The sequence below is a fragment of the Macrobrachium rosenbergii genome, chromosome 27 (genome assembly GCF_040412425.1).
Source record: "Macrobrachium rosenbergii isolate ZJJX-2024 chromosome 27, ASM4041242v1, whole genome shotgun sequence".
Classification (NCBI taxonomy): Eukaryota; Metazoa; Arthropoda; class Malacostraca; order Decapoda; family Palaemonidae; genus Macrobrachium; species Macrobrachium rosenbergii.
The window spans coordinates 22,186,783-22,210,628 of record NC_089767.1 but is presented as its reverse complement, the minus strand read 5'-3'; the positions used below and the strand labels follow the sequence as shown (position 1 = coordinate 22,210,628).

General features: G+C 38.1%; 1 protein-coding gene across 10 annotated transcripts in view; it reads left to right on the top strand.

Annotated features, from left to right (window-relative positions):
* The window catches only part of LOC136853489 (eukaryotic translation initiation factor 4B-like), a 93,545-nt gene that overhangs the window by 35,199 nt on the left and 34,500 nt on the right, over nt 1–23,846 (top strand). For 4 of the 10 annotated variants that reach the window (XM_067129109.1, XM_067129112.1, XM_067129115.1 and 1 more), the window contains 3 exons: nt 7,585–7,683; nt 15,082–15,223; nt 15,335–15,526. In XM_067129109.1, the coding sequence (XP_066985210.1) occupies nt 7,585–7,683; nt 15,082–15,223; nt 15,335–15,526 (433 nt within the window). Of the gene's footprint in view, nt 1–7,584; nt 7,684–15,081; nt 15,224–15,334; nt 15,527–15,700; nt 15,821–23,846 lie in introns of all 10 variants that reach the window. The other 6 variants (XM_067129106.1, XM_067129107.1, XM_067129105.1 and 3 more) reach the window with 3 other exon arrangements.

Genomic DNA, 23,846 nt, shown 5'->3' with positions numbered 1-23,846 from the left:
TCTTTCAGGATACAGTATAGATGCAGGTGTCAGTTGAGTGGTTTGCTTTAAATCCAAACTGGTTGTCAGTGGTGAATAGAATGGGGAGAAGTCTCACTAGAAGAACCGACTCTAGTATCTGACACAGTTGTAGTATAATTGCAGTTGGGCAATAATTGCCAGGGTCAGCTACATCCTTCTGCTTGTTTTTGATTAATGGTATTAAGTGAACTAAGAGTAAGGAGTCAGGGAGAAACTGGTGGATTATGCATGCATTGAAAAGGGCAGCTAACAAAATCTAAATTATCGGTTGGGAGAATTTGAAAGCTTCTGCAGGAAGACCATCGCAGCCAGGCGATTTATTACTGGGTAAGTTGTTCATGGCATTGCTGATGTTACCCGGTGTGATACAGTCGACAAAATGAAATTGAATGTTATCAGTAAGGAGGTTATCTACTTCCCTTCAGGAGTCTTGGTCGTTTATATTACTCAGGATAGCACTGAAGTGATTGCTCCATATTCTTATGATACCCTCGTCGCCGAAGGCTTCTCCTACTCTCCGTGATGACTTCTTAGTTTTGGGATTTAGGGATTAAATTTCATTCCAAAGACGAGGGTAACCCCCAGATTCTAATTTTCTAGACATTGCATCTGCTCTTAGTTGCTTTTCATTTGGTCTGCATTGCTTAAGAGCAAGCTTGAACTGCACTTTCACCTGTCTCATTAGTAATACAAAATGTCCTTCCCTCGGGCTACCATTTTGCCTCTACAGTAAAAACATTTCTCTTGAATGTGTATACAAATCTTTGACCAAGTCATTCCAGTCAGGTATTCTATGAGAGTTGTCTTGATGAAATCTAAAGGTATCCGAAGGCAAGCAAAACTGATGTTATATTGGAATAGAATTCTATAAGATCTGTCCAGTGATGGTCATTTCTACATTTTGGGTTAGTGCAAAGTAAGGCATCTGCCGGTTAAACTATTGACTGCAGCCTATTTTCCGTGGTCACCTTAAATGATCTGGTTTTCTGGTGGTTTTTTAAGTCCCATTTAACAGCAGGTAGGCGATCATTTAGGTGGCTCACGGTAGGGAGGGATAGGGTATTGAATGACATCTGTAAGGGATGTGATCATAGCCTGTTGCAAGATCGTAGCAAATGTTGCAGGTCACAATTGATTCATGAAGGTGCTGAGATGTGATGCAATGGTCCAGCCAGGAGGTAATTGTGACCGTTCTACTTTGCATATAAGTATAGGAAGAGCGGGGTAGGAGCATTACATCGTTAATTTGGAGAGCGTGATTTTAACAGAAGCAAGTAAGTTCGTTGTAAAATTGTTTTGTGGGATGAGAGTTAAGGTTCCCAATTGCACAAATATGATCAGCAGTAGAATCATGAGTTATGCTGTGTCACACACCTAGCATCTTGCAGTATTGATCAAAATTATTGTTATTTTCCTAGGGTATATATAAACATTAATTATTAGGATCTTAGAGTTCCCTACTGTCACTTGAAGACCCAGCAATCTATCACTCTTATAGGTTGTCACATTCACTGATTTGTCTAAATATTTGTGCCACAGGTAAGATAGGCCCCCTTTTGGGCGACTGGTTACGGTGTGATCTGTAACTTGCATCAGTGAGGTCGAGAAGGCTCTGAAGTCTTCATCCACTGAATCACAGATGACAAGGCCGTGTGGCCTCAGGAGTGTTTCTTGCAATTCAGTGATGCCTTTGAAGATTTGCAGAACGTGTTTAAGAGAGGATCATACCACTTGAGGCCAAAAATATTCCACGAAATTATATCTAATGTATCCATGGCTACTCAAGAAGTTGGGAAATGAGTGAGTTGATCATTTGGGTCAGTGTGGGGTTGGCCGGCAGGGTTTGGCAGTCACTCATGGTGGGAAGTTGGCTGGTACTTGCATTAGAAGGTGAGCTTGTGCCCATACTGCTGCATGGGGTGTCAGTAAGTACCCCTTGGGGAGGCTGGTCCCAGATTAGATTATATTTTGAGACTTTTATATTAGGACCGAAATTTTCTCCTTTAAGAACATCGAGGGGTTGAAATAGGCAGGTAATCCCGTAAACCACTTTATATTTAATTTTGCATGGCAGATTGTGGAAGATAAGATGGTCGGGGCCTGTGAAATTTTTTACTCTCTACTGTGACGTCTAGATTCACCAATACGCGCAAATTGTGAATCACAACATGACATATCTTCTCAGGCTTCAGGCAAGGTGATTCACGATTGTTGGGCTTTGGTCCAGCAGGCAAACAAGAGGCTCTTTTCTTTTTTTCTGCTGGCTTGTGTCTGCCAGCCACCAATCCTGTCATGATCATTATCATCATCATCATTCACCATGGGGGATGTGGGGTGATAGAGGATCGGAAGACTCACTGTGGCTGATGATCTTGACTGAGGATCTATCTTCCACTGGAGGCACTGGGGAGGGAGGGGAGGGGAGGTTGGGAGTCCTTCTGTGCTGGCACCAGGCCAAAAGTACTCCTGCCAGGTCCTTCAGTGTCCATCTTGCTCTTTCTGCACTGAGTCTTCTAAAAGTGCTGCTCCCACCCATGTTCTGATGCAAAAGTTCAGTCTCAAGGAGCTTTCAGGTTATCCTATTGGTTTCAGATTACCAGTTTTGAGGTCTTTAGCAGCTCAATCCTTCCCTTTTATATTGGGACGTACTGTAAACACATTAATGGGTTTGTTGTGAAACATTTTTGTAGTTATTTTTCCATGAAAACTCCTTTCATATTATGCAAGCTCCTCTGAACCTTAGGGTCTTTATATGCATCCAAATTGGCAGTAAGGATATGTCTAGTCTTTCTTAGTGTGCAGTTTTACTTGAGTTAAGTTGAGGTTTATTTAACCATAAATACTGGTTAGAAAATGTCAGAAAAATCTCAGTATTGAATGGCATGCATACTATAATTTTGCACTGTAGTGTTCTCCGTTCTCCTTAGTGATATTTGAGCAACTACAGCAAGATCATGGTTTGTATCTGATATGCTCATTCTCACCATATGCACTCCAATTCGATATGGCTGTTAGCCAGTAATTAATTGCATATCGAACAATACTTATTAATTGGAATTCTTTCGTACCCAATATTTTTCTCAACCAATGCCATAAAGACATGCTTCCATGAGTCTGTCATTTGTCTACCATGAAAAGTTTAATTTGCTGTAAATAAGTAAGTTATGAAAAATGTTGTACTTTTCTACTGTTAAGTGTATTTAGAGCATGTCAAGGAATTTTATTTTTTAATTAAGTACCTATAGTAAAGAATGACAGTCTGTACAGTCATTGCAGTCTGCATATGTTTGGAAATTGCATTTGACCTTACATTCAATATGATGTGTATCACAAAGGCAGTCTTTCTAGAGTTGTTATATTCATCCCCTCAGATTATCGGAGGGACACAGTAAATCAAATCATTCATATTAGGGACACTTGAGTCCAGAGAAGGATGTCTATAATTGTGTAATCCTTTCTTGGAGAAATTGATATGGCAGTAGCTGCTCCTGTGTACAGTGGTAAGAGAAATAACAAACAAAAATTCCAATTTGCAAACCATTGTAATTTAATAGTTCAGTATGACATGTTTAGCTGAACTGGTACCACTGCACATCATTAACTGCTTCTTTCAACAGAACTTTGCTGCTTGTTTGTAAAACATATTGGTTTGGAGAAGAATTGGAAAAAGCTGTAGATCTTGATGTGAAGATTAATCTTAAGAGGAGTGCAATAAGGATTAATCTTAAGAAGAGCACAGTAAATGAAAAATTTCCATATTGATAGCCTCTTAAGCATGTAATTTTATGGGTAAAACCAACAGGCATATTCAAGATGCCAGATCCCACAATGTTGGGTCTTCTACAAGGTCTTATGCAGCCTCCTTTTGAATGTTGGGTGTAACCTGTTCCCCACTCTTTTTTTTTCCCACTGCCTAACCATTCAAAAGCACATTACCTCTTTTTGTGGTTGTCAAGCTATGATTTTATTTTTTATTACTTTTTGTATTCACTGTGCCATTTGGTAGTTTAGTCTTAACATTAATTGGAGGTGATATATTAAATTGCACTGATACCATTTGTATCTCTTGAGTCAAAACACTATAATTAGTAACCTTCCAGGCACTGTTCTGGTAAAAGTCAAAACACTATAGTTAGTAACCTTCCAGGCACTGTTCTGGTAAGCCAATGCCATTTTGTGATGACAGCATGTCCCCCATTGACTATAGTTCACTATGTTGTTCATAGCAAAGTTATGTTTGCATGTGGTATAATTTTTAGATAGATATATCATGTTTTATATCCACTTGACTAACAGTGAACATAGATTATGGCTGAGCTTAATATCATTCTTTTCTCCACTACTAATGAAATAAAAAAACCATGGTAACAAATCCCACTTATTCATCAAGCAGATTTTATCTTATGATATGCTGAAAAGCTCTTTTTCTTATAAAGATAACCTAGTCTTTAGAGACAATAAGAATAAATATCCTCCTCTTTCTCTAAAAAGATCAGAAAATTATAGAATTTGACAACTCTTGGTGAGAGGTGAGTGGAATTACTCTCCATTCCAACCTCATTTCTTGCAAGGTGTTAAAGGTTGTTTCCTCAGTTGAGAAGTTCCAGATAGAGTTTGAGACCTTAAGAATATTTTAGGTGGAAAAGAGAAGGAAGAATATAAATTGGTGTCATTGATTTATAACTAAAACTCCATCCTGGCATTCATTTGAGTTAGAACTTTGGTTGTCATAGGTGTTGATTTGGATAGGTTGAATGTTCAGTAATTAACAAGTATCAAGGCACTGAAGATTTGTCCATAGCCAAAATGTTGTCCATGTGATAACATGTTCATGTAAGTAATATGATGAATCAACATTTGTTTCTAGAGGGAACAGAAAAGAAATGGGTGGATTTAGTAAAATATTGAAAGTTACTCCTAATTTTCAACTAATTTTCAACATAAACTTCTAGAATTAGTTTATGCCCAGAGAATATTTTTTAGGCATTGTTCATTGAGTTTTATTAATAAGTATTTGAGAAAATGTTAACTAAATGATTCCTAAGTGCTTAAGTGGAAAGTAACAAATTTTCAGCCAAGTGAATACAGTTTTAGGAAAAATGCCTTTCATGTGGTATATTCTGTAAGCTCAGGTGACCACCTAAAGCAGAGATCCCTGTTTTCTGGTAACTCCTGGGGTGTTGAGGAAAAATTAAGGCTAGTACAGTATCATTATTTCTCCTCAAGGCCTATTCAGTCATGCTCTGTGAAAGGGTAAATATGTACTTTAGAGGTTAGATGAAACCTTTACTTGGTTTGGCCCATGCTTTACTCATGAAGCATTTACATTTTTCCTGAAACTATCCATTGGCCTCAACTAATAACATAGATTTCTTGTTAACACAAGGCATGGGAAGAACTAGCTTACAGGATACTTAATGTGATCTGGTATTTGGATAACAGTGACAGAACTCAAATGGTGAAATGATGCTTTTGGTTGATTGTTCTCTTGCATCAAGAAGAAAACTGCATGGTCACTGGTAGACTTTACAGTACATGACAACCATCTTCCACAAAAATATATACCACTGAGAGTACTGACACACTAATGACAATAGTCTCTTTTGTAAGAGATGTTTAGTAACTTTTAGAGCTTAGATGACTGACGACACTGCTGAGATGGATATTAATAGAGGGAATTGTACAAACTGTCTGGAGTTCCTACATAGACACCAGGGTTCCTTTGGATTAACTCCAGACAGCTATAATTGACTAATAGACTCATGAAAGACATTGGATGTGCACGGTAAACGTTATTGCTGAATGTCGGTAGGCCTATTTGCAACCATAGACAATACTTGTAAAGTTGGGCCATTTGCAACTGAACAGCAGCCAGTTGCTGTTTCTGGAGTGTTAACAGTCAGTTTCTCCAGCTCACTGTGTCTTTGGAAATATGCCTTCACTATATTGATAACATTTCAAAGAGGAAGGAGATGTATGAAGGTGCCAAAAATCTTTTGCTTGGGTATTTTACTGTGACAGCCTTAAATGAAACTCTCTCAACCCTTGCTGTGTGATTGGATTCCACTGTATTTGTATATTTCTTAAAGAATTAGAGGTGCAAATTTTGTCGTTTTAACTGCTTTTCAGATAATATATCTCTAAAGCTTAACATATCTAACATTCATATTTTTAAGAACACAGAATGTAAGTAAAATATTAGTAGATTATATCTCAAATTATTATGTATATTTTTACAGCATGAACAATGTTAGTAAAATGTTATGTTACATTCATTTGCTTTTGATATATATAAAATCAGTCATTGTATTTGTATTACAACATACATAAAGAATAAGCAGACTGTAAGAATGTGAAATAAGAAAATATAAAAACACAAAGGTTACAGAAAAGTAGACTGCATTATGTGAATTAACATTTATTATATACAAGAAATGCAGAATTTCCTGAAAAGTCTTAGAACTGTAGTAGGGTACATATTGTTTAAAGCTACAAGAACACTGAAAGGATAATAATTTGTCATAGAAAAAACTGGGAAAGGAAAGTTTATGAAAGCACAAGTACATTAAACTTTGCCCTTAAAGATTTTTCAGAGCTTGCATAACAGCACATAAATATATTAGTTCACTTATTACTCATATAGTGTAGTTAGTAAATTTAAGAAAAGACATTACTTTCTTTTTTTTAACTCAATGAATTTGTATTTTGTTGCTCAGTCATAGGAAATGAAACTTACTTTTGGCAGTCAGAATGAAGTATGACATAGGGCTAAACAGAATTTAATCACTTACTCTTCAAGAGATGGTCACTATTAGCATTGCCTAAAACATTTATGGTATTCATTCGATTTATCATAAGTATACTGTATTATGTAGCATGACTTATAGTCCTTAAGCCATTATTGACTACATCTTTCACTAATGAAATGACAAATGGGTTTTAAGCAGTTTTATTCTCTCTTTAAAAACTTGAACAAAAATGTTGGGTACAGCTGGCAGTGAGGGTTAAATGACAATATGTGAAAAGGAATGACCTGGATAATTTAACTCCCAAAAAATGCTGGTTGTATAAAAGAGAGAAAAAATGACTATACAGTACAAGAGCAAAATATTTTAATAAAAATAATTGTGATACAGTACAAGAGCAAAATATTTTAATAAAAATCATTGTGAAAAAGTATTTTTGTGTTGCTCTTTTGCTGCTATAACAACAAAGGCATCACTTACAAATGTTGGTTGTAACTTATGAAAAGTACATTCAATTGTGAATCACATTGGAAGCTTCCTTTTGTTTTATTTAGGTTGCATACGTGTGATTTGTACACTGATTGAGAAATAAATTAATGGGGAAAAAAAAGGTAAAACTACATAAATGCAATTTTAGCATTTGGGAGATTGAAGACTTCTGGCATATAATGCTTTTTGTAAATGCCTTTTAACAGTTTTCTTATGCATGATTATATTTCTCTTATAATTATGTCTTTTGTTAAAGTGCAAACTGCAGTTTCTTATATTATGTAAAGTTTTCTTATAGTAGAGTGAAATATTCTCTTTATTTATTCAGGGTATCGAGACAGATATGGAGAGAGAGATAGATATGGTGATAGAGAATGGGATAGGTATGGCGACAGAGAAAGAGACCGTTATGGTGACAGAGATCGAGGTATGTCGACCTTTCACGATACCTTTCTTTTTCAATTTTTATTCATAGGTGTCTGCGTGAATGCATTTCTTTCTTTTCATCTGTTCCCTTTTGTCTCTACCAACATAAGGTCCTTACTCCCATTTTCACAGCTTATTTCAGAACAAGCCAATTCAGGTTAGTCTTTGATGGTGCAGAAATGCAACAGTAATCTTGTTAAACTACTATATACAGTCACTACTCAACTTAAGAACAAGTTACGTTCTGGATGGCCGTTCGTATCTTGAATTGTTCATAAGTTGGTTTTTAATATGTAGTGCATCATTTTTTTTTATCTTTACATTTCTGACTAAGCTCGGGAGTCATAGATTATACTATTTTCACTGTATTTTTAAATCGTGCAGTATTATAAAGAATTACTTTGGATGCTCCTCTTACTTCCGCCTAATGAACACCATATTCTTTGGAAGCTTGAATTCCAAGTCAATGGCCCTTGTGGGCTTGTTCCATATGAATAGGTTTCACCATCTGAATAATAATACATATATTAATAATAATGCTAGAAAGGTAAAAAGAGGAAAATAAAATTTAGATTCATACAACTTTCAAAATATAGTATTTTTTTCCATGCTTTGAAAGTTAAGAACTTGGAGAGAATTTCGCAGGAGCAGCATCTGACATTGAAGGCCACAAAGTAAACAGTGCACACCACCATCTATTGACAAAACATACTAAGCATTTCCTATGGGGAGAGGAAGTATAGATAATGGAAATTCATCAAAGAACGAGTTAAATCGGGAAGACAGAAATACTGTAAGTAAGAATATTTTACGAGTACGAACAAGTATTCTCGTGATTGTAAGAAGAACACATGTTAGTTAATCACGAAAATACTCAGGATAATCAGGGAAGTGGTTAAAGGAACAGGTTCTTCTCCCTCATGTTCTGTTCTTTGCAAAAACTCTTACTAGCAGAACTGGTGTGCAGAGCAAAATTTGAACTTATGACACTCTATGTTTGTAACTTGAATGTTCATAAGTAGGGCTGTGACTGTAATAATAATAATAATAATAACAATAATAATAATAGCATATATAAATGCATCTTCAGCTTAGTATTGCAAACTGTCATTATGGTAACTGCATGTTATTCATTCTTTATATTTGAGTGTTGTCAAGTAGTGGTTTGAATAAACTATACAAAACTCATTCATTGTAAATTAGTTTAGCTATACTACTATGCCTTATTTTTAGTCACTGAATGTTTGTTCTGAAAACTGGTGTGAATATTAGAGCTGTAAAAAGTGCATGTTGAACAGATAGGCAAGAAGAGACCAAAGGGAATGAGTGTAAAGTAGGAGGCAGAAGTAGTAGTACTATACTGTCCATGCATCAGTGGATCATGGTTTCTCAAACAGCTGTATATTTCAGTATTTGTCTCGTCTAATCCAAGAGCTGTGAGGAATTAGCAGGACCATGAGTTTGTAACTCACTTTACAAGTATGGCCTCCTTCCTATCTGCCGTGCATTTGACATGAAATAATATGCATGCAAGAGACTTTAGGAAAAAAATTAGATCAGTACAAGCTAAATACCTGACAAATTTTTATTATGCAGGGGTATGGCAGCAGCACCAGCTCAGATAATTTTTTTTAATGAATCCTGTTCTCAGAACTAGCTGTTAGAGATACAAATTATTGTATACTTTTTTTCTCTTTCATTGGTCACTACTCTTAGCATCTTTATTACAATAAGAAATGAAATGCAAGGTTGACCATCACTAATCCGGCAATCAGTAGTCCGGAACAATCAGTAATCCGGCACAAATTTCGGCTACAGTAATTTGTTTCCGCACTAATTTTCAAATTTCCCGGGTCGCTGCGCTAACTCGCTTCGATTTGGTGGCGCAGTGTGCTGCCTCAACAAACTGGAGGTGTTTGTAAACACAGGCATGCTTTTGCTGTTCCATTTTTTACATTTATTATTGTCTTTTAGCCTACGCTTTGGTATATCATATAGGCTACATATACGGTGGCCTAGCCTAGATTATACTAAACTCTATTCACATGGATCTATTAACAAGTTATGCTTTACTACATTGTATTCAATTGCGTATATTCTCATATTGCTTTTTTAATATAAATTGCGATCAGTGTTTTGTTTTTGGAATTGATAACACAGTGTTTATTTCGCCACATTTAACTCAGTTCAGAGCTTTTCTTGCTTCCAGTAAGCGTAAATGAATAGATACTTTTTTTTTATTTGGGACAAGGATATTTTTCGTTATACGAAATGTTTTTAAATCGAAATATAACTTAAATACATTTCGTTGTGAAATTAATTTAGCTATTTTTTTCGTTAATATGTGACGTTCGCGGGAATCGCGGCTGGCCGTTTTGGGGGCATGTTTGTTTTGTGTAAGAAAAAAATCAAGATTCCGTTCGCTATTTTCTCTTGATTTCATCATCATACGAGCTTTACGTATTTATCTTTTATCGGCGTGAAAACAGCAGTAATTTGTATTCTTTCATGCCCAGTAGTTTTGATTAAAATACATTCTCTCCAATTTTATTTACGGTTGAGTTTCATCCATGTTGCCGATGCACGATAATCTATAGTCATTAGCAGCTTGAACAATGCTTCCTCAGCTTCAGCTACAAATTGCAGCATAAAGTTACTGCAGCAGTATATTTCCTTGCCGATCTTTCCTCCAAAGCGAATGAGGGTATACAGTAGTGTAAAAAATATATCAGTCCTATTGTACTCTACTTAACGTCATTTGTAACATAACTACTGTACAGTAATTGTTTAACCGTACGATGGTTGAAATACAAGCATAACAGTTGTTATCTGGGACGATTATTAGCAAAACAACAGTTTCCCGTTCGGTTGTTTATGGCTGTACGCATTTACGCAAGAGTATAACGTTACTAACAATACTTTCATCATTCTATTTTACCTTTTTAACTAGCAGATGGAATAAAGAGATGGAGGAAAAGAAGTTGGTCTCTCTCGCTGCCTGCGCCTGCACGAAATCTAAAAATATTTCCTAAATATTTTCGTATCGGTATTAATTGCTAACCTCATCGTAAACTCGAAATATCGTAAGTCGAATTATCGTAACTCGAGCACTACCTGTATTTGATAATTGTCTTTTCTTTATTAACCAACTTGTACTGGTTTATGGGATATTTTAATTCTAGGATGAGGTGCTTAGCTACTGTGTTTCGTGTATTCTAGCTTAATAAATGGTTAATCCGGCAAAGTGGCTAATCCGGCACCCTCTAGGTCCCAATGATGCCAGATTAGTGATGGCCAACCTGTACTGTATCACATTTTGTAAATTAAAGTTTTTTAGTCTTGAATCATTTTTATTGTAATGAAGGATAAAATGGTTCTCTAACTGTGAAATGCAGAAGAAACAAATGCATGTAAACCTTTAGGTAAATTACCTGCACAAACTGTATTTAGAAGTACCAGTTTACAACAAAATAAAAATTTGATTATATAAAAACTAGAAAAGGCTTTACTGTTTAGCCTTATTACAGATTTCTGATGAAAAAATTGGTTGGAGATGGAAGGTAACATTTAGTTCGGAGTGTCAATAGAAACTAATGGATGTCAACAGTAAGTGTACACCCCAAACTATTGGCACACTCACTATATGCAATGAATGCGAATTGGAAATTCTTAAATCTGTTTAAATATTTCACCATACAGTAAACCCCCCATATTCGCGGACTCACGTATTCGTGGATTTGTCTGTGGAGCGTATCTACCCATTATTTGCGGAAAATTTGTCCATTCACGGTATTTTTCACTGAGAAATATTCACTAATTCATGACTAAATGCACTTTTTGTGATAAAACTATTAAAATACTCAGGTATGAGCATTGCTAGAGGGTTTTTCTTGTTTAAACTATCAAAATAAGCAGTTCTAAGTGTTTTTAGAGGGGTTTTAAGTATTTGCGGATTTTAGCTATCCCACAAATACGGGGGGGTTTACTGTACAGTGTACAGTAACTGAATTCTTGATATGACCATGCCATAACCCCTTGAATTGAATGGAACCTTGCAATTGTAGTATAGTGAAGATATTTTCTCACAGTGTGATTACGCACTTCCTCCCTATGCACATTTTCTGAGAGTAGATACAGTTCCATTAACCCTTAAACGCCTAGCCTCTATTTACAAAAGTGTCTGCCGTATGCCGGCGGGGTTTGGGAGTTAGCGCCGAAGCGGAAAGAAAGTTTTTTAAAAAAATCACAGCATGCTTAGTTTTTAAGATTAAGAGTTCATTTTTGGCTCCTTTTTTTCTCATTGCCTGAAGTTTTGTATGCAACCATCAGAAATGAAAAATATATCATATATAAATATTGGAATATATGACAGCGCAAAAAAAAATTTCATATATAATTGTATACAAATCGTGCTGTGAGCAAAACGGTTAAAGGTAATGAGCTATTTTTTTTTCGTTGTAGTGTACACTAAATTGCGATGATTTTGGTATATAACAAATTGTAAAACGATCAAAGCAACACAGAGAAAATATTATCACAAAATGATGCATGAATTCATAACACGCGGACGTGAAAAAAAGTTTTTTCAAAAATTCACCATAAATCGAAATATTGTGTTAGACTTCCCGTGTGTTGCAAAATGAAGGTAAATGATTGAATATTACTAGAATGTTAGAGTTTTAGCTTACAATTGCATTTTTCGACCATTTTGGTCGAGTCAAAGTTGACTGAAGGTTGAAATTTTGGCACTTATCGTGATTTTTATGAAAATATTTCAAAACTGATAAAAGCTACAACCATGAGTTATTTTTTTTTGTATTTTACATGAAATTGCACACATTGTCATATATAAAACTTTATGTAACGGCTAATATAAAATGGTGCAAAAATTACAACAAAGTTACTAAAGAAATTCTGAGATTTTCAGCAGAGTTAGCGCGTGCAGATGTAAGGAAAAAGTTTTTTTCAAAAATTCACCATAAATCGAAATATTGTGCTAGAGACTTCTTGTTTGTTGCAAAATGAAGGTAAATGATTGAATATTACTAGAATATAAGAGGTTTAGCTTACAATTGCATTTTTTTACCATTTTGATCGAGTCAAAGTTGACCGAAGGTTGAAATTTTGGCAGTTATCGTGATTTATATGAAATTATTTCAAAACTGATAAAAGCTACAACCATGAGTCATTTTTTGTTGTATCCTACATAAAATTGTGCACATTTTCATATATAAAACGTTATGTAACAGCTAATATACAATGGTGCAAAAATTACGACAAAGTGACTAAAGAATTCCTGAGATTTTCAGCAGTTAGCGCGCACAGACGTAAGGAAAAAGTTTTTAAAAAATTCACCATAAATCGAAATATTGTGTTAGTGACTTTTCGTTTGTTGCAAAATGAAGGTAAATGATTGAATATTACTAGAATGTAAGAGTTTTAGCTTACAATTGCATTTTTTCAACCATTTCGGTCGAGTCAAAGTTGACCGAAGGTTGAAATTTTGGCACTTATCGGGATTTCTATGAAGATATGTCAAAATTGATGAAAGCTACAACCATGATTTATTTTTTGTTGTATTCTACATGAAATTGTGCACATTTTCATATATAAAACTTTATGTAACAGCTAATATAAAACTGTGCAAAAATTATGACAAAGTGACTAAAGACTTTCTGAGATTGTAAGAGCCTGATGCCGCCTCTTCCAAACACGTGTGTGTTCGTGTGTTCATCGTCCATTGGAGTGGCGAGATGTTTGGCGTCTTCTCAAACAGAAACATACACACAGTTTGATACAGAAGATTCGTTGGAACATTATGAGTACATGATTAGAATGCTTGCATGGCAATGCAAGTAGTGGTGATTGTACATACATCAAGACAACAATGGTTAGGGAGAAACAGACGGAAATATTGTATGGTTGAAATTGCGTTCCTTTAGAGAAAGAAAACGAGATGCTCTTGTTGTCTTGTCCACTCTGATGGATGATGAATACACGAACACACATGTGTTTGGAAGAGACAGCGTGAGGCTCTTAAAAGATTTTCAGCAGAGTTAGCTCGGACGTAAGGAAAAAGTTTTTTTCAAAAATTCACCATAAATCGAAATATTGTGCTAGAGACTTCTCGCTTGTTGCAAAATGAAGGTAACTGATTGAATATTACTAGAATGTAAGAGTTTTAGCTTATAATTGCATTTTTCTACCATTTCAGTCGAGTCAAAGTTGACCGAAGGTTGAAATTTTGGCACTTATCATGATTTGTATGAAAATATGTCAAAATCGATAAAAGGTACAACCATGAGTTATTATTTGTTGTATTCTACATGAAGCTGCACACTTTTTCATATATAAAACTTTATGTAACGGCTAATACAAAACGGTGCAAAAATTACAACAAAGTGACTAAAGAATTTCTGAGATTTTCAGCAAAGTTAGAGCGGACGTAAGGAAACAGTTTTTTTCAAAACTTCACCATAAATCGAAATATTGTGCTAGAGACTTCTCATTTGTTGCAAAATGAAGGTAAATGATTGAATATTACTAGAATGTAAGAGTTTTAGCATACAATTGCATTTTTCGACCATTTCGGTCGAGTCAAAGTTGACCGAAGGTTGAAATTTTGGCACTTATCGTGATTTATATGAAAATATGTCAAAATTGATAAAAGCTACAACCATGAGTTATTTTTTGTTGTATTCTATATGAAATAGTGCACATTTTCATATATAAAACTTTATGTAAAGGCTAACAGAAAACGGTGCAAAAATTACGACAAAGTGACTAAAGAATTTCTGAGTTTTTCAGCAGTTAGCTGATGCTTTCTTTTGGGATAAGAAAGAAATTCGTGCATGCGCAGCTGGGTCACGCTTGTAAACAAAACAACAGCGTGATCCGTGAACTCCCAGCATCCCTCAAGGCGCGATTTAAAATTTTTCGCAAACGAGGCTAAGTATTTTTCCGCAAATATTTAAAAAAACTTTTTGTAGTCGACTTATTTTATGTCCACTTGGCACCCGACAGACAACTTTTGTTGACGTAAAATACGTCCAGTTGGCGTTAAAGGGTTAATCTGTCTGGATAGCTTTGAATTACAGGTGCAGTACCATGCTTGGATTGGAATGGCTGTACATTATAATAGATTATATGTTGTGGGATATTGAAATGAGGAAATTTCAAATTTATTGTATAGGAGTGTTTGTTTTATAAATGGGAAATACATAAATCTTTATTTTTTATAGCTTAAAAGGTAGAGAGGGTGTGTTTTTTTATTTGTTTATAAGCTAGACTGTGTGTAAGGTATTCATTTTATTATGAGGACTGGTGTTTGTGCCACCAAATATTAAAACTTCTGTTCTGAGAACCCATTCATATTTTAAAGAATGCTGTATAAATTTAGGTCGATATGGTGGTGGGAATCGATATGATGATGATCGACGAGGTGGAGGAGGTGGTTTCCGTGACGATCCTTGGAGACGAGACAGAGATGATCAAAGTTATTCTAGAGGTGGTGAAGATGCAGGTCCAAGGGAACGACCAAAGTAAGTAATAATGCTCTTGAAGCTAGTGCAAAATTGATCCTTTTCTCATTTTCTTCTAACATTTTGTATTAACATTAAATAAAAACTTTAAAATTTCCAATTTCTGCATAGGTTGAAGCTAAAGCCTCGTTCAGCTCCTGTGAGTGATGAGAAAAAAGAAAGCACTGGAGGTGGAGGTGGTGGAGGTGGAGGTGGAGGTGGAGGTGGAGGTAGTATATTCGGTGATGCCAAGCCAGTTGATACAGCATCTCGAGAATTGCAGATTGAGAAGAAATTGCAAGCTAAAGAACCAGCTCCAAAGCGGTGAGTACAGCAGCATCTAAACATAAAGTTATCTGTATTGGCACTGATTAACTGGATAAGAAATGAGAAAAATGATTCTCTTTCTCTCTGGTATTGGTGTTATGGTCATTCTTACGGAGTTTGCAAGATGAAAATAGCATTTGAGTAAAGGGCAGGTGTATTGGTAATTTATAGGGAAAGTTCTGGTGGTGCTGGTGGTGGGATTTTCGGCGATGCCAGGCCTGTGGATACAGCATCTCGCGAAAAAGAAATTGAAGAGAAATTACTTAGAGATTTCAATGCAGCTGGTGGCAGGTCAGTGCCTCCTTTGAGAACAGCAAGCATGAACTTTTTAAGCTTTGCCTCCACAGTTCTCCTTTACACATCCCTCACATCTCTATGGGAAAGTTGAGCATGTTTTAAAACAAAGATTTTGAAGTACTGTACTGTACATGAATAAATATGCTTACCATGCAAGATTTTTATATTGTCATGGCTTTTTTGGTATTTATTGTATAAAGAATCATACCTTTAGTTATATTCTGAATGTAAACATAATGACATCTAAATTTTCCCCTTAATACACGTTTTAGACTCCAGTGTGAACAATTTATTAGATTAAGGTTATCCAATTTTGTAAATGTTAAGATGAATTTATAATTTGTATTGCTTATGGAACTTGCATTTTTGCAAAATGTGGAATGGAATGAAAAATTGCCCATAATTTATGCAATGTAAATATTGGGTTACATCACTGAGACTGTATTTTAGATTTGCTTGCTGCTCTGGAGATGGATAATTCCAACTTGCTGTAGCCCCAAATAAAGAATCCTCTAATTTTTTATTTTGCATTTGGATGTGAATGTGAAGGAAATTCAAGGTATGATCCTTCTATTTCCCTAGTTATGCAGCTTAATTACTTGCTGTATTGGGTCATCAATGTTGGCTTAATGAATTAGATTATTTGTGGAAGAAAAAGCCCCCATTGCCACCTTTTAGTACAATAGGACATCACAGTAACAAACTCTGAGGCTGGGATTGTCCAATAGCAGAAAGTGCCCAATAGTACCTCTAGAAGGTTTGAGGTCTTCATGAGATACGGTTTTGCACTGAACTCCCCTCTTAAAACCGCATGAAGCTTCAACCTTTTGGTTACAATGAAGTGCAATAAAACCCCTGATGTACAGTTTTAGATTAATGGCTCTCTCAAAAGATTCATTCTTGAACAAGTTGAAAATTACAGCAAAGTTAAAGAAGGTAGACATCAAGTTGGGAAGAGACCAGATGGAACATATGAGAAGTAAAAGACCAAAAACGTTGCAGTTAGGACTAAAGGGACACTGCAAAGGACTTTTAGTACTGTTATCTGCGTTCTTTGTATGGTACACTGCAGAAAGTAACCATTTTTAAGTGGGTTGAGCTGCAACTAAACAGTGGACAAAGTACAATTGTAAGATGGTAGCTCGTAGTTGTATCAAGTACACTACATTTTGTACTGTACAGTCACTCAAAAATGTTTCAACTGTTTCAGAAGCTTTCGTTCACCTAACAATAATTCACTCGTCTTATATAAACAAGGAAATGTGCTTTTCCTATTTGATTTTGATTATTAATCATATGATTAACAATATTAAAAAGGATGGTGAATGAAAAATCCATATTACAAAAATAACAAAACATTTTGAAAAATTTTGCTCATGATGATAGGGTAAAAGAGTCAAATAAAAACTATAATTAGTCATGGATTATCCATTCAATCCTTATGGGAGTAAATTCAGAGACTTTCTTCATGGATAAATAACCCAATGGAAAAGTATAGGGAGAAAATCAGATAACACCCAATGGATACTTAGTGGCAGAGAGAGAGAGAGAATAAATGATTAAATAAAGGAATTATAATAATGATGAAGAGAGAAATAAAGGAATTATAATAATGATAGAGAGAAATAGAAACTGGTTGAAGGGAAACAGGAGGTAATTTCTCTGACACACCAGTCATGTCTGTGCTTGTTTTATGCGCTTACATGTGCTTACGATGGAGTTGCCAGATAGTGCCAGCTGTCATTATCATAGGCTGTTGTCCAAAAAGTTTTGAAGTATGTTGCAAAACATTTTTGAGTGACTGTACATATAATTGCACATGGCTAAAATTAATTATTCCTTGCGTAGGGTTTTAGTATGGAAGTGATAATACTCCCATACTAGTCACCAAGGGTGTGTATGCAGTAGTTTTTTGGGATGCTACAGTAACTTTAAGGTGTATTTAAAACAAAGGTATTGTGTACTCAACATAATCAACAATAATGTTGGAACCGTGATGCATCTGCAGTTTAAATACCACTTACAGAGATTATATAGATCAAAAGTTATTCAATGAGTAGAATACACAGTGATTAATACACATTGTTATCTACCTAACTCATACTCACTCTGCTTGGTTGTATCCACTTTTATCTTGCCTCACATGTGCACAGCTAAATAATTCTCATTCCTGGCTGTTTCATTTAGATAAATAATCCATGGGAAAGTATCTTATTCTCTCTTAGTTTGGCTGATAACCGTCATTGTCTGTTATTTAGCGTTCATATAACACAAATGTCTGTAATGGAAAGATGCTGCTATTGATAGTTAAAAAGAAAAGGGAGAAGTGTTCATGCCCTAATTTTACACATGAGTAACTACTAATCATATGGGATAGTTGACTAGCTTATTAAGATGCAGTTGCTAACAAGAGTCAGTAATTATGGTCAGGTGTACTGTGGCATAAACCATCACGGTGTAACAGACCTTCTTCTGAGTTTCATCTGTCATGTATATTGTAAGATTACAAATGTTCTTTTTTGAAGAATAACTAATAACTACAAATGAATGATCTTTTGAAGTCTTGGGCAGTAGAGAAAGAAAGTCAGGAATGAAAATAGAAGACTGTAATGTTTTTCTTAATTCTCAGTTTTTCACTGCAGAGCAGTAGTAGTGTCATCAGGTACATACTGATAAGCACATGCATATATGCTATTTTGCATGTCAGAATGTTGACTGTAATTTTCAGCATGAATTTTTTCTTGAAATTGTAAAATTAAATCCAATATAGAATGGGTTTTAATAACAAATTTTATATTAGCCCTCAAATTCTGGCTTGACCCCTGCCCAAACAGGTCAAAGAAAGTGCCATTAAGTTGTAATAATGGATAGTCTAAAATAAATATTTGTTTAGTTGCCCAAAATATTCTCATGGAGTAATTTTGTCACCTGAGAATTTATATAGATTAATAGAGAATTGGGAAAATGACAGTTATAGTGGGTTTGAAAGGGGTAATCAAACATAATAATTTATTTTACCACAGACCCATTATTTTTAACCCTTATGTTTCACAGCTCACAACTTTCTCCCATATACTTCAGTCCCTGTTGTATTGAAAGCACAAATCAGTTGGTGGTATTGCACATGTGTGGGCTGACTGTAGGATTACTTGTAGCTGTAATTGTATTTTTTATACATGAACTTACCTGTTGTTTACATATAGCTGTAATTCTCGATCTCGACAGAAAATTCAAAACTGGCGGTCCCGCTAATATATGGTCAGGTGATACGACTCCCCCGCCCTCTACCGGGGTACCTGGATCCATTTCCATCAACAACTAATCATATTTTCTCTGTCGGGGCCGGCGACTAGTCGTCTGCTCCTCTTCAGGAAATTCATCGGTGCTTTTCGTTTTTTCTTTGGTGAAGTACCCACTTTTGTTGACGGTTCTGGCTGGTTTTTTTGGCTTTGGTTGAGATTTTTTCTAGTTATGTCTGATTCAGGATCTCAAATTAGATATTGTGGGGGGAGGTTGTAAAACTCGAATGTCTCGGTCTAACATAGACCCTCACTCTTCTTGCTCTAACTGTAGAGGGAAATTGTGCACGAATCTGGATAGATGTGATGAATGTTCGTCTTTGTCTGTGCTTGATTGGCAAAAGTTGGCTAAATATCAGGCAAAATTAAGTAAAGATCTGGCACGTAAGGCTTCGGCCAGAAGTTCCTCCCAGAGTAGGAGTAGTATTGCCTCTTGTTCTGTTCCTGTTACCCCTCCTGTTCCTATTCCTGCCCCGGAACCTGTTGTTTCCGAACCCACTACCGTGTCAGACCTTCGGGCAGAATTTGATGGTAAGATTTCGGGTCTTTTCTCTGCGATAGAGAAGATTGGCCAGGATGTGAGTGCGATGTCTAGACATCGAAGTGTTGCGAGTGATAGTGTTGTGGAGGAGGTGACTGTTCGTCCCCTCGCTCTCCTAGGCCTAGGCCTCTGTCCGGCTCCCAGGGCTCAGGGAGAAGACATGCCAAAGCCGAAGGGAGGCGAGTGGGGTCTGCTCACGAGCAGTTGCTCCCTCTAACAGTCCTGTTGCGTCCCAGGCTGTTGCAGCTCGCCATAGTAAAAGCGATGCGGAAGTGTCTTCTTGTGCTTCTGTTTCGTCGAGGAGGAGTTGGAAGCAGTCAGAGTCTAGTAGGCGCTGAAGAGACGCAGAGCTTCCTCTCCAAGTCAAGTTCCTATCAAGAAACTTTCGCACGTTCTCCTCTTCCGTCTTGTAGCTTTTGGGACAGCCCAGAGATCTCTTCTTCTTCAGGCAGTCCGGATGTACGTTCTACAGATCGTGCGGCGCCGGATCCTCCTGTTAGCATGCAAGTAGCGGCTTCCTTCCTGTTGGATCCCAAGTCGGCTTTTATGCCTCCGGTTCCTGCCCCCCTTTCGCAAGAGGACAAATTGGACAAGATTTTGAGACTTTTCGAAGGTTTTAAAGCACCAGCACTTCAGGATCCTTCTGCATCTGAGGCTCCGGTCTCTGCTCCCGCTCACGCACCTGGCGCCGCTTCCGCTCGCGCGCCTGGCTCCGCTTCCGATCGCGCTCCTGGCGCCACTTCCGCCCACACCAGCCGCACTCACGACGCTACTTTGGCGCTTGGCGCCTCTCCACAACACGTTTCCAAGGCGCACAATGTTTGCGCTTCTGGCGCTACCTTGGTTTTTGGCGCCTCTTTGGCTCTCGGATCCTCTAAGGCTCCTGACTCCTCTCAAGCTCATGTTTCGGATACGCTTGACACGGGTCGGGCACTTGGCGCCCGGTGACGTTCGCGACACTCAAGAGGATAACGCAAGTTTGGCTCCCGGAGACGTTTTTATCGCGGTGCTCCAACTGCTTCAGAGATTCTCTCCCCAGTTTCCGATGTTTTGGAAGTAGATGATGTTCCGTCTGCTCCTACGTCCAACTTTAAGCATCTCTACAACTTTTTGAAGAACATTTTCAAGAAGACTTTGCTCCAGCTTCCCTTCGTCTCCAACTACGCAGTTTGCCAAGGATTTTAAACCTCCTTCCTCTAGATTTCTGAAGCTGGTCCTGTCTGTTTAGTGAAAAAGAGCTCTCCGAAGGCAAGAAGGATGGTTGAGCAAGAAAAGATCTCAGGGTAAAACATCTTTCTGTTTTCCCCCCTCTCAACTGTCTTTTAAGTCTCGTTCGTGGTATGAGACTGGGGAAGTCTTTTCCTTGGGAGACTCTGCCTCCTCTCAAGGGGATTTCTCCAGCCTTGTGGATTCTGCCCGTCGCTCAGCTTTTTCTTCTTCCAAAGTCGGCTTCTCGTCTTCGGAAATTGACCATCTGGTGAAGAGTTCCTATAGGATCTTGGAGATCTTTTCTTTTATTGACTGGTCTATAGGAGCCTTGAGCAGGATAGTGAAAGTCTGTGATCTTCCCCCCAAGTCTGCTACGGATCTTGATGCTATTTTGGCCTGCCTGGACAAGGCCATCACGGACGGAACGTCAGAAATTGCCTCAGTGACTGCTACTGGCATTTTGAAGAAGAGAGCACATTGGATTTCGTTTGTCGCGAGAGGAGTCTCCAGGAACCAGAAATCTGCTCTTCTTTTTGCTCCTTTGTTTAAGGAATCCCTTTTTCCCGCCACGTTAGTTAGGGAAATTTGAGGCTCTCTCGTGAAGTGTACTCAAGACCTACTGGCTCATTCTTGAAAAAGACCCAGGTTTTCGACTTCTCCAGTAGTATCCAAGCCTTCTTTCCCTGTATCCTCTAGGCCTTCTCGGGTACTCCTTCTCGGCCCTTTTCCCGTGCTAGAGGAAGAGGAAAATTCTCTTCTCATCCCCAGAAAGCTAGGGGGTACCAACCGATGAGTTCAAGGTCCTTCATGTGACGGTCGGAGCCAGACTCAAGTCGTTCTGGCAAGTTTGGGAGGCCAAGGAGCAGAACCCTGGGTGATCAACGTTCTGAGAGAAGGCTACACCATTCCCTTCTCAGAGAGTCCTCCTTTAAAGTCTTCGCCAGTAGACTTCAACGTATCATCCAGGGACTCAGAGAAACTTGTGGTGTTGGAGGAGGAAGTTACTTCCCTCCTTCGAAAGGGAGCCATAGAAGCAGTCCTCGAACCGTCATCTCCAGGGTTCTACAACCGTCTGTTTCTGGTTCCAAAATCGTCAGGAGGATGGAGACCAGTCCTCGACGTAAGCGCCCTGAACAAATTTGTGCTTCAAACACCATTCAAGATGGAAACCACACAGTCGGTTATCAGTTCCCTGAAGGAAGGAGACTGGATGGTGTCCCTCGATCTCCAGGACGCATACTTTCATGTACCTATCCATCCGAGATCAAGGAAATTCCTACGGTTTGTGTTCAGAGGCAGGACTTTTCCTTCAGGGCTCTTTGCTTCGGCCTATCAACAGCCCCACAAGTTTTCACAAGAACGTTGGCTTCAATTGCGAAATGGCTTCATTTAGAGGGAATTCACATTTCCCTTTACCTCGACGACTGGCTGATCCGGTCTCCGTCAAAAGGCCAATGCATGAAGGACCTACAAAGGACCCTTTCTCTTACCGATTAATTGGGACTCATAGTAAATCTTCCAAAGTCACAACTCTCCCCATCTCAAGACTTGACTTATTTGGGAGTTCGGATGAACTCAGTTCTTTTCAGGTTTTTCCGACGTCACAAAGGATCGAGAAATGCCTGCTGAAAGTGAGATACCTGATGGCAGCCAAGACTTGTTCTGCCAAGGAATGGATGAGCCTTTTAGGCACCCTCTCATCGCTAGAGATGTTCGTCAGTCTGGGGAGGCTACACATGAGACCTCTTCAGTTCTTCCTACAGCAGACCTAGAACAGAAAGAAAGATACGGATTCGTTTGTTTTTCCTCTATCCACTCGAGTAAAGCAAGACCTGTCATGGTGGAACGACAGGAACAAACTAGATCGAGGTTTGTCGCTGAGACAGAGGAACCCAGACCTGATGTTGTTCTCCGACGCTTCAGACGAGGGTTGGGGAGCAACATTGGGGGATCTTCAAGTGTCAGGCAATTGGTCTTCATCCCAACGGGACTGGCACATAAATGTGAAAGAGTTGAAGGCAATACATCTAGCCTTGGAACATTTCATGCTTCTGGTGGAAAACAAAAAGATAGTAGTGCACTCGGACAACTCCACAGCTCTGGCGTGCGTGAAGAAACAAGGAGGCACTCACTCCTTCTCTCTGTTCGAGATCGCAAAAAGACCTGCTTTTTGTGGGCAACCAAGAACATAGAGCTAGTAACTCGCTTCATCCCGGGAGCTCTCAACGTAAGAGCGGATATCCTCAGCAGGTCATTCCAGGTCATTCCGACGGAATGGACCCTCCACCAGAAAAGTTTGCCAAGGCCTGTGGAAGGTTTGGGAACTCCCATGCTAGACCTGTTTGCAACGAGGGAAAACCGCAGACTACCTCTCTTTTGCTCTCATGTTCCAGACCCAGAAGCATTAGCGGTGGATGCCATGCTCCTGGACTGGTCGGGTCTCTTCCTTTATGCATTCCCTCCCTTCAGGATGCTGGGAGAAGTCCTGAAAAAGTTTCGAGCACACAAAGGTGTGTCAATGATCCTAATAGCTCCATGGTGGCCAGGAAGATCATGGTTTCCAGAGCTACTGGAGAAAGTAGTGGATTGGCCAAGGAGGTTGCCATTCAGACCAGACCTTCTGTGCCAGTTGCACAGCAGAAAGTTCCACAGGAACCCGTCAGATCTAAATCTGACAGGGTTCAGACTCTCGGCGACTCTACAGGAGGAGAGGCTTCTCTAGAAGAGTGGCGCAGGCAATGGCTAGATCAACCAGGCCTCGTCTACAAAGGTCTATCAAGCGAAGTGGAAGCGCTTCAGGGAGTGGTGCTCCGAGTCTGGAGTGTCTTCCACTTCTACGACTCTAAGCCAGGTGGCGGATTTTCTTTTGTTTCTGCACAAGGAGAAGAAATTGGCTGTCAGCACGATTAAAGGGTATAGGAGTATGCTGGCGGCAGTTTTCAGGAATAGAGGTATAGACCTTTCCTCGGAC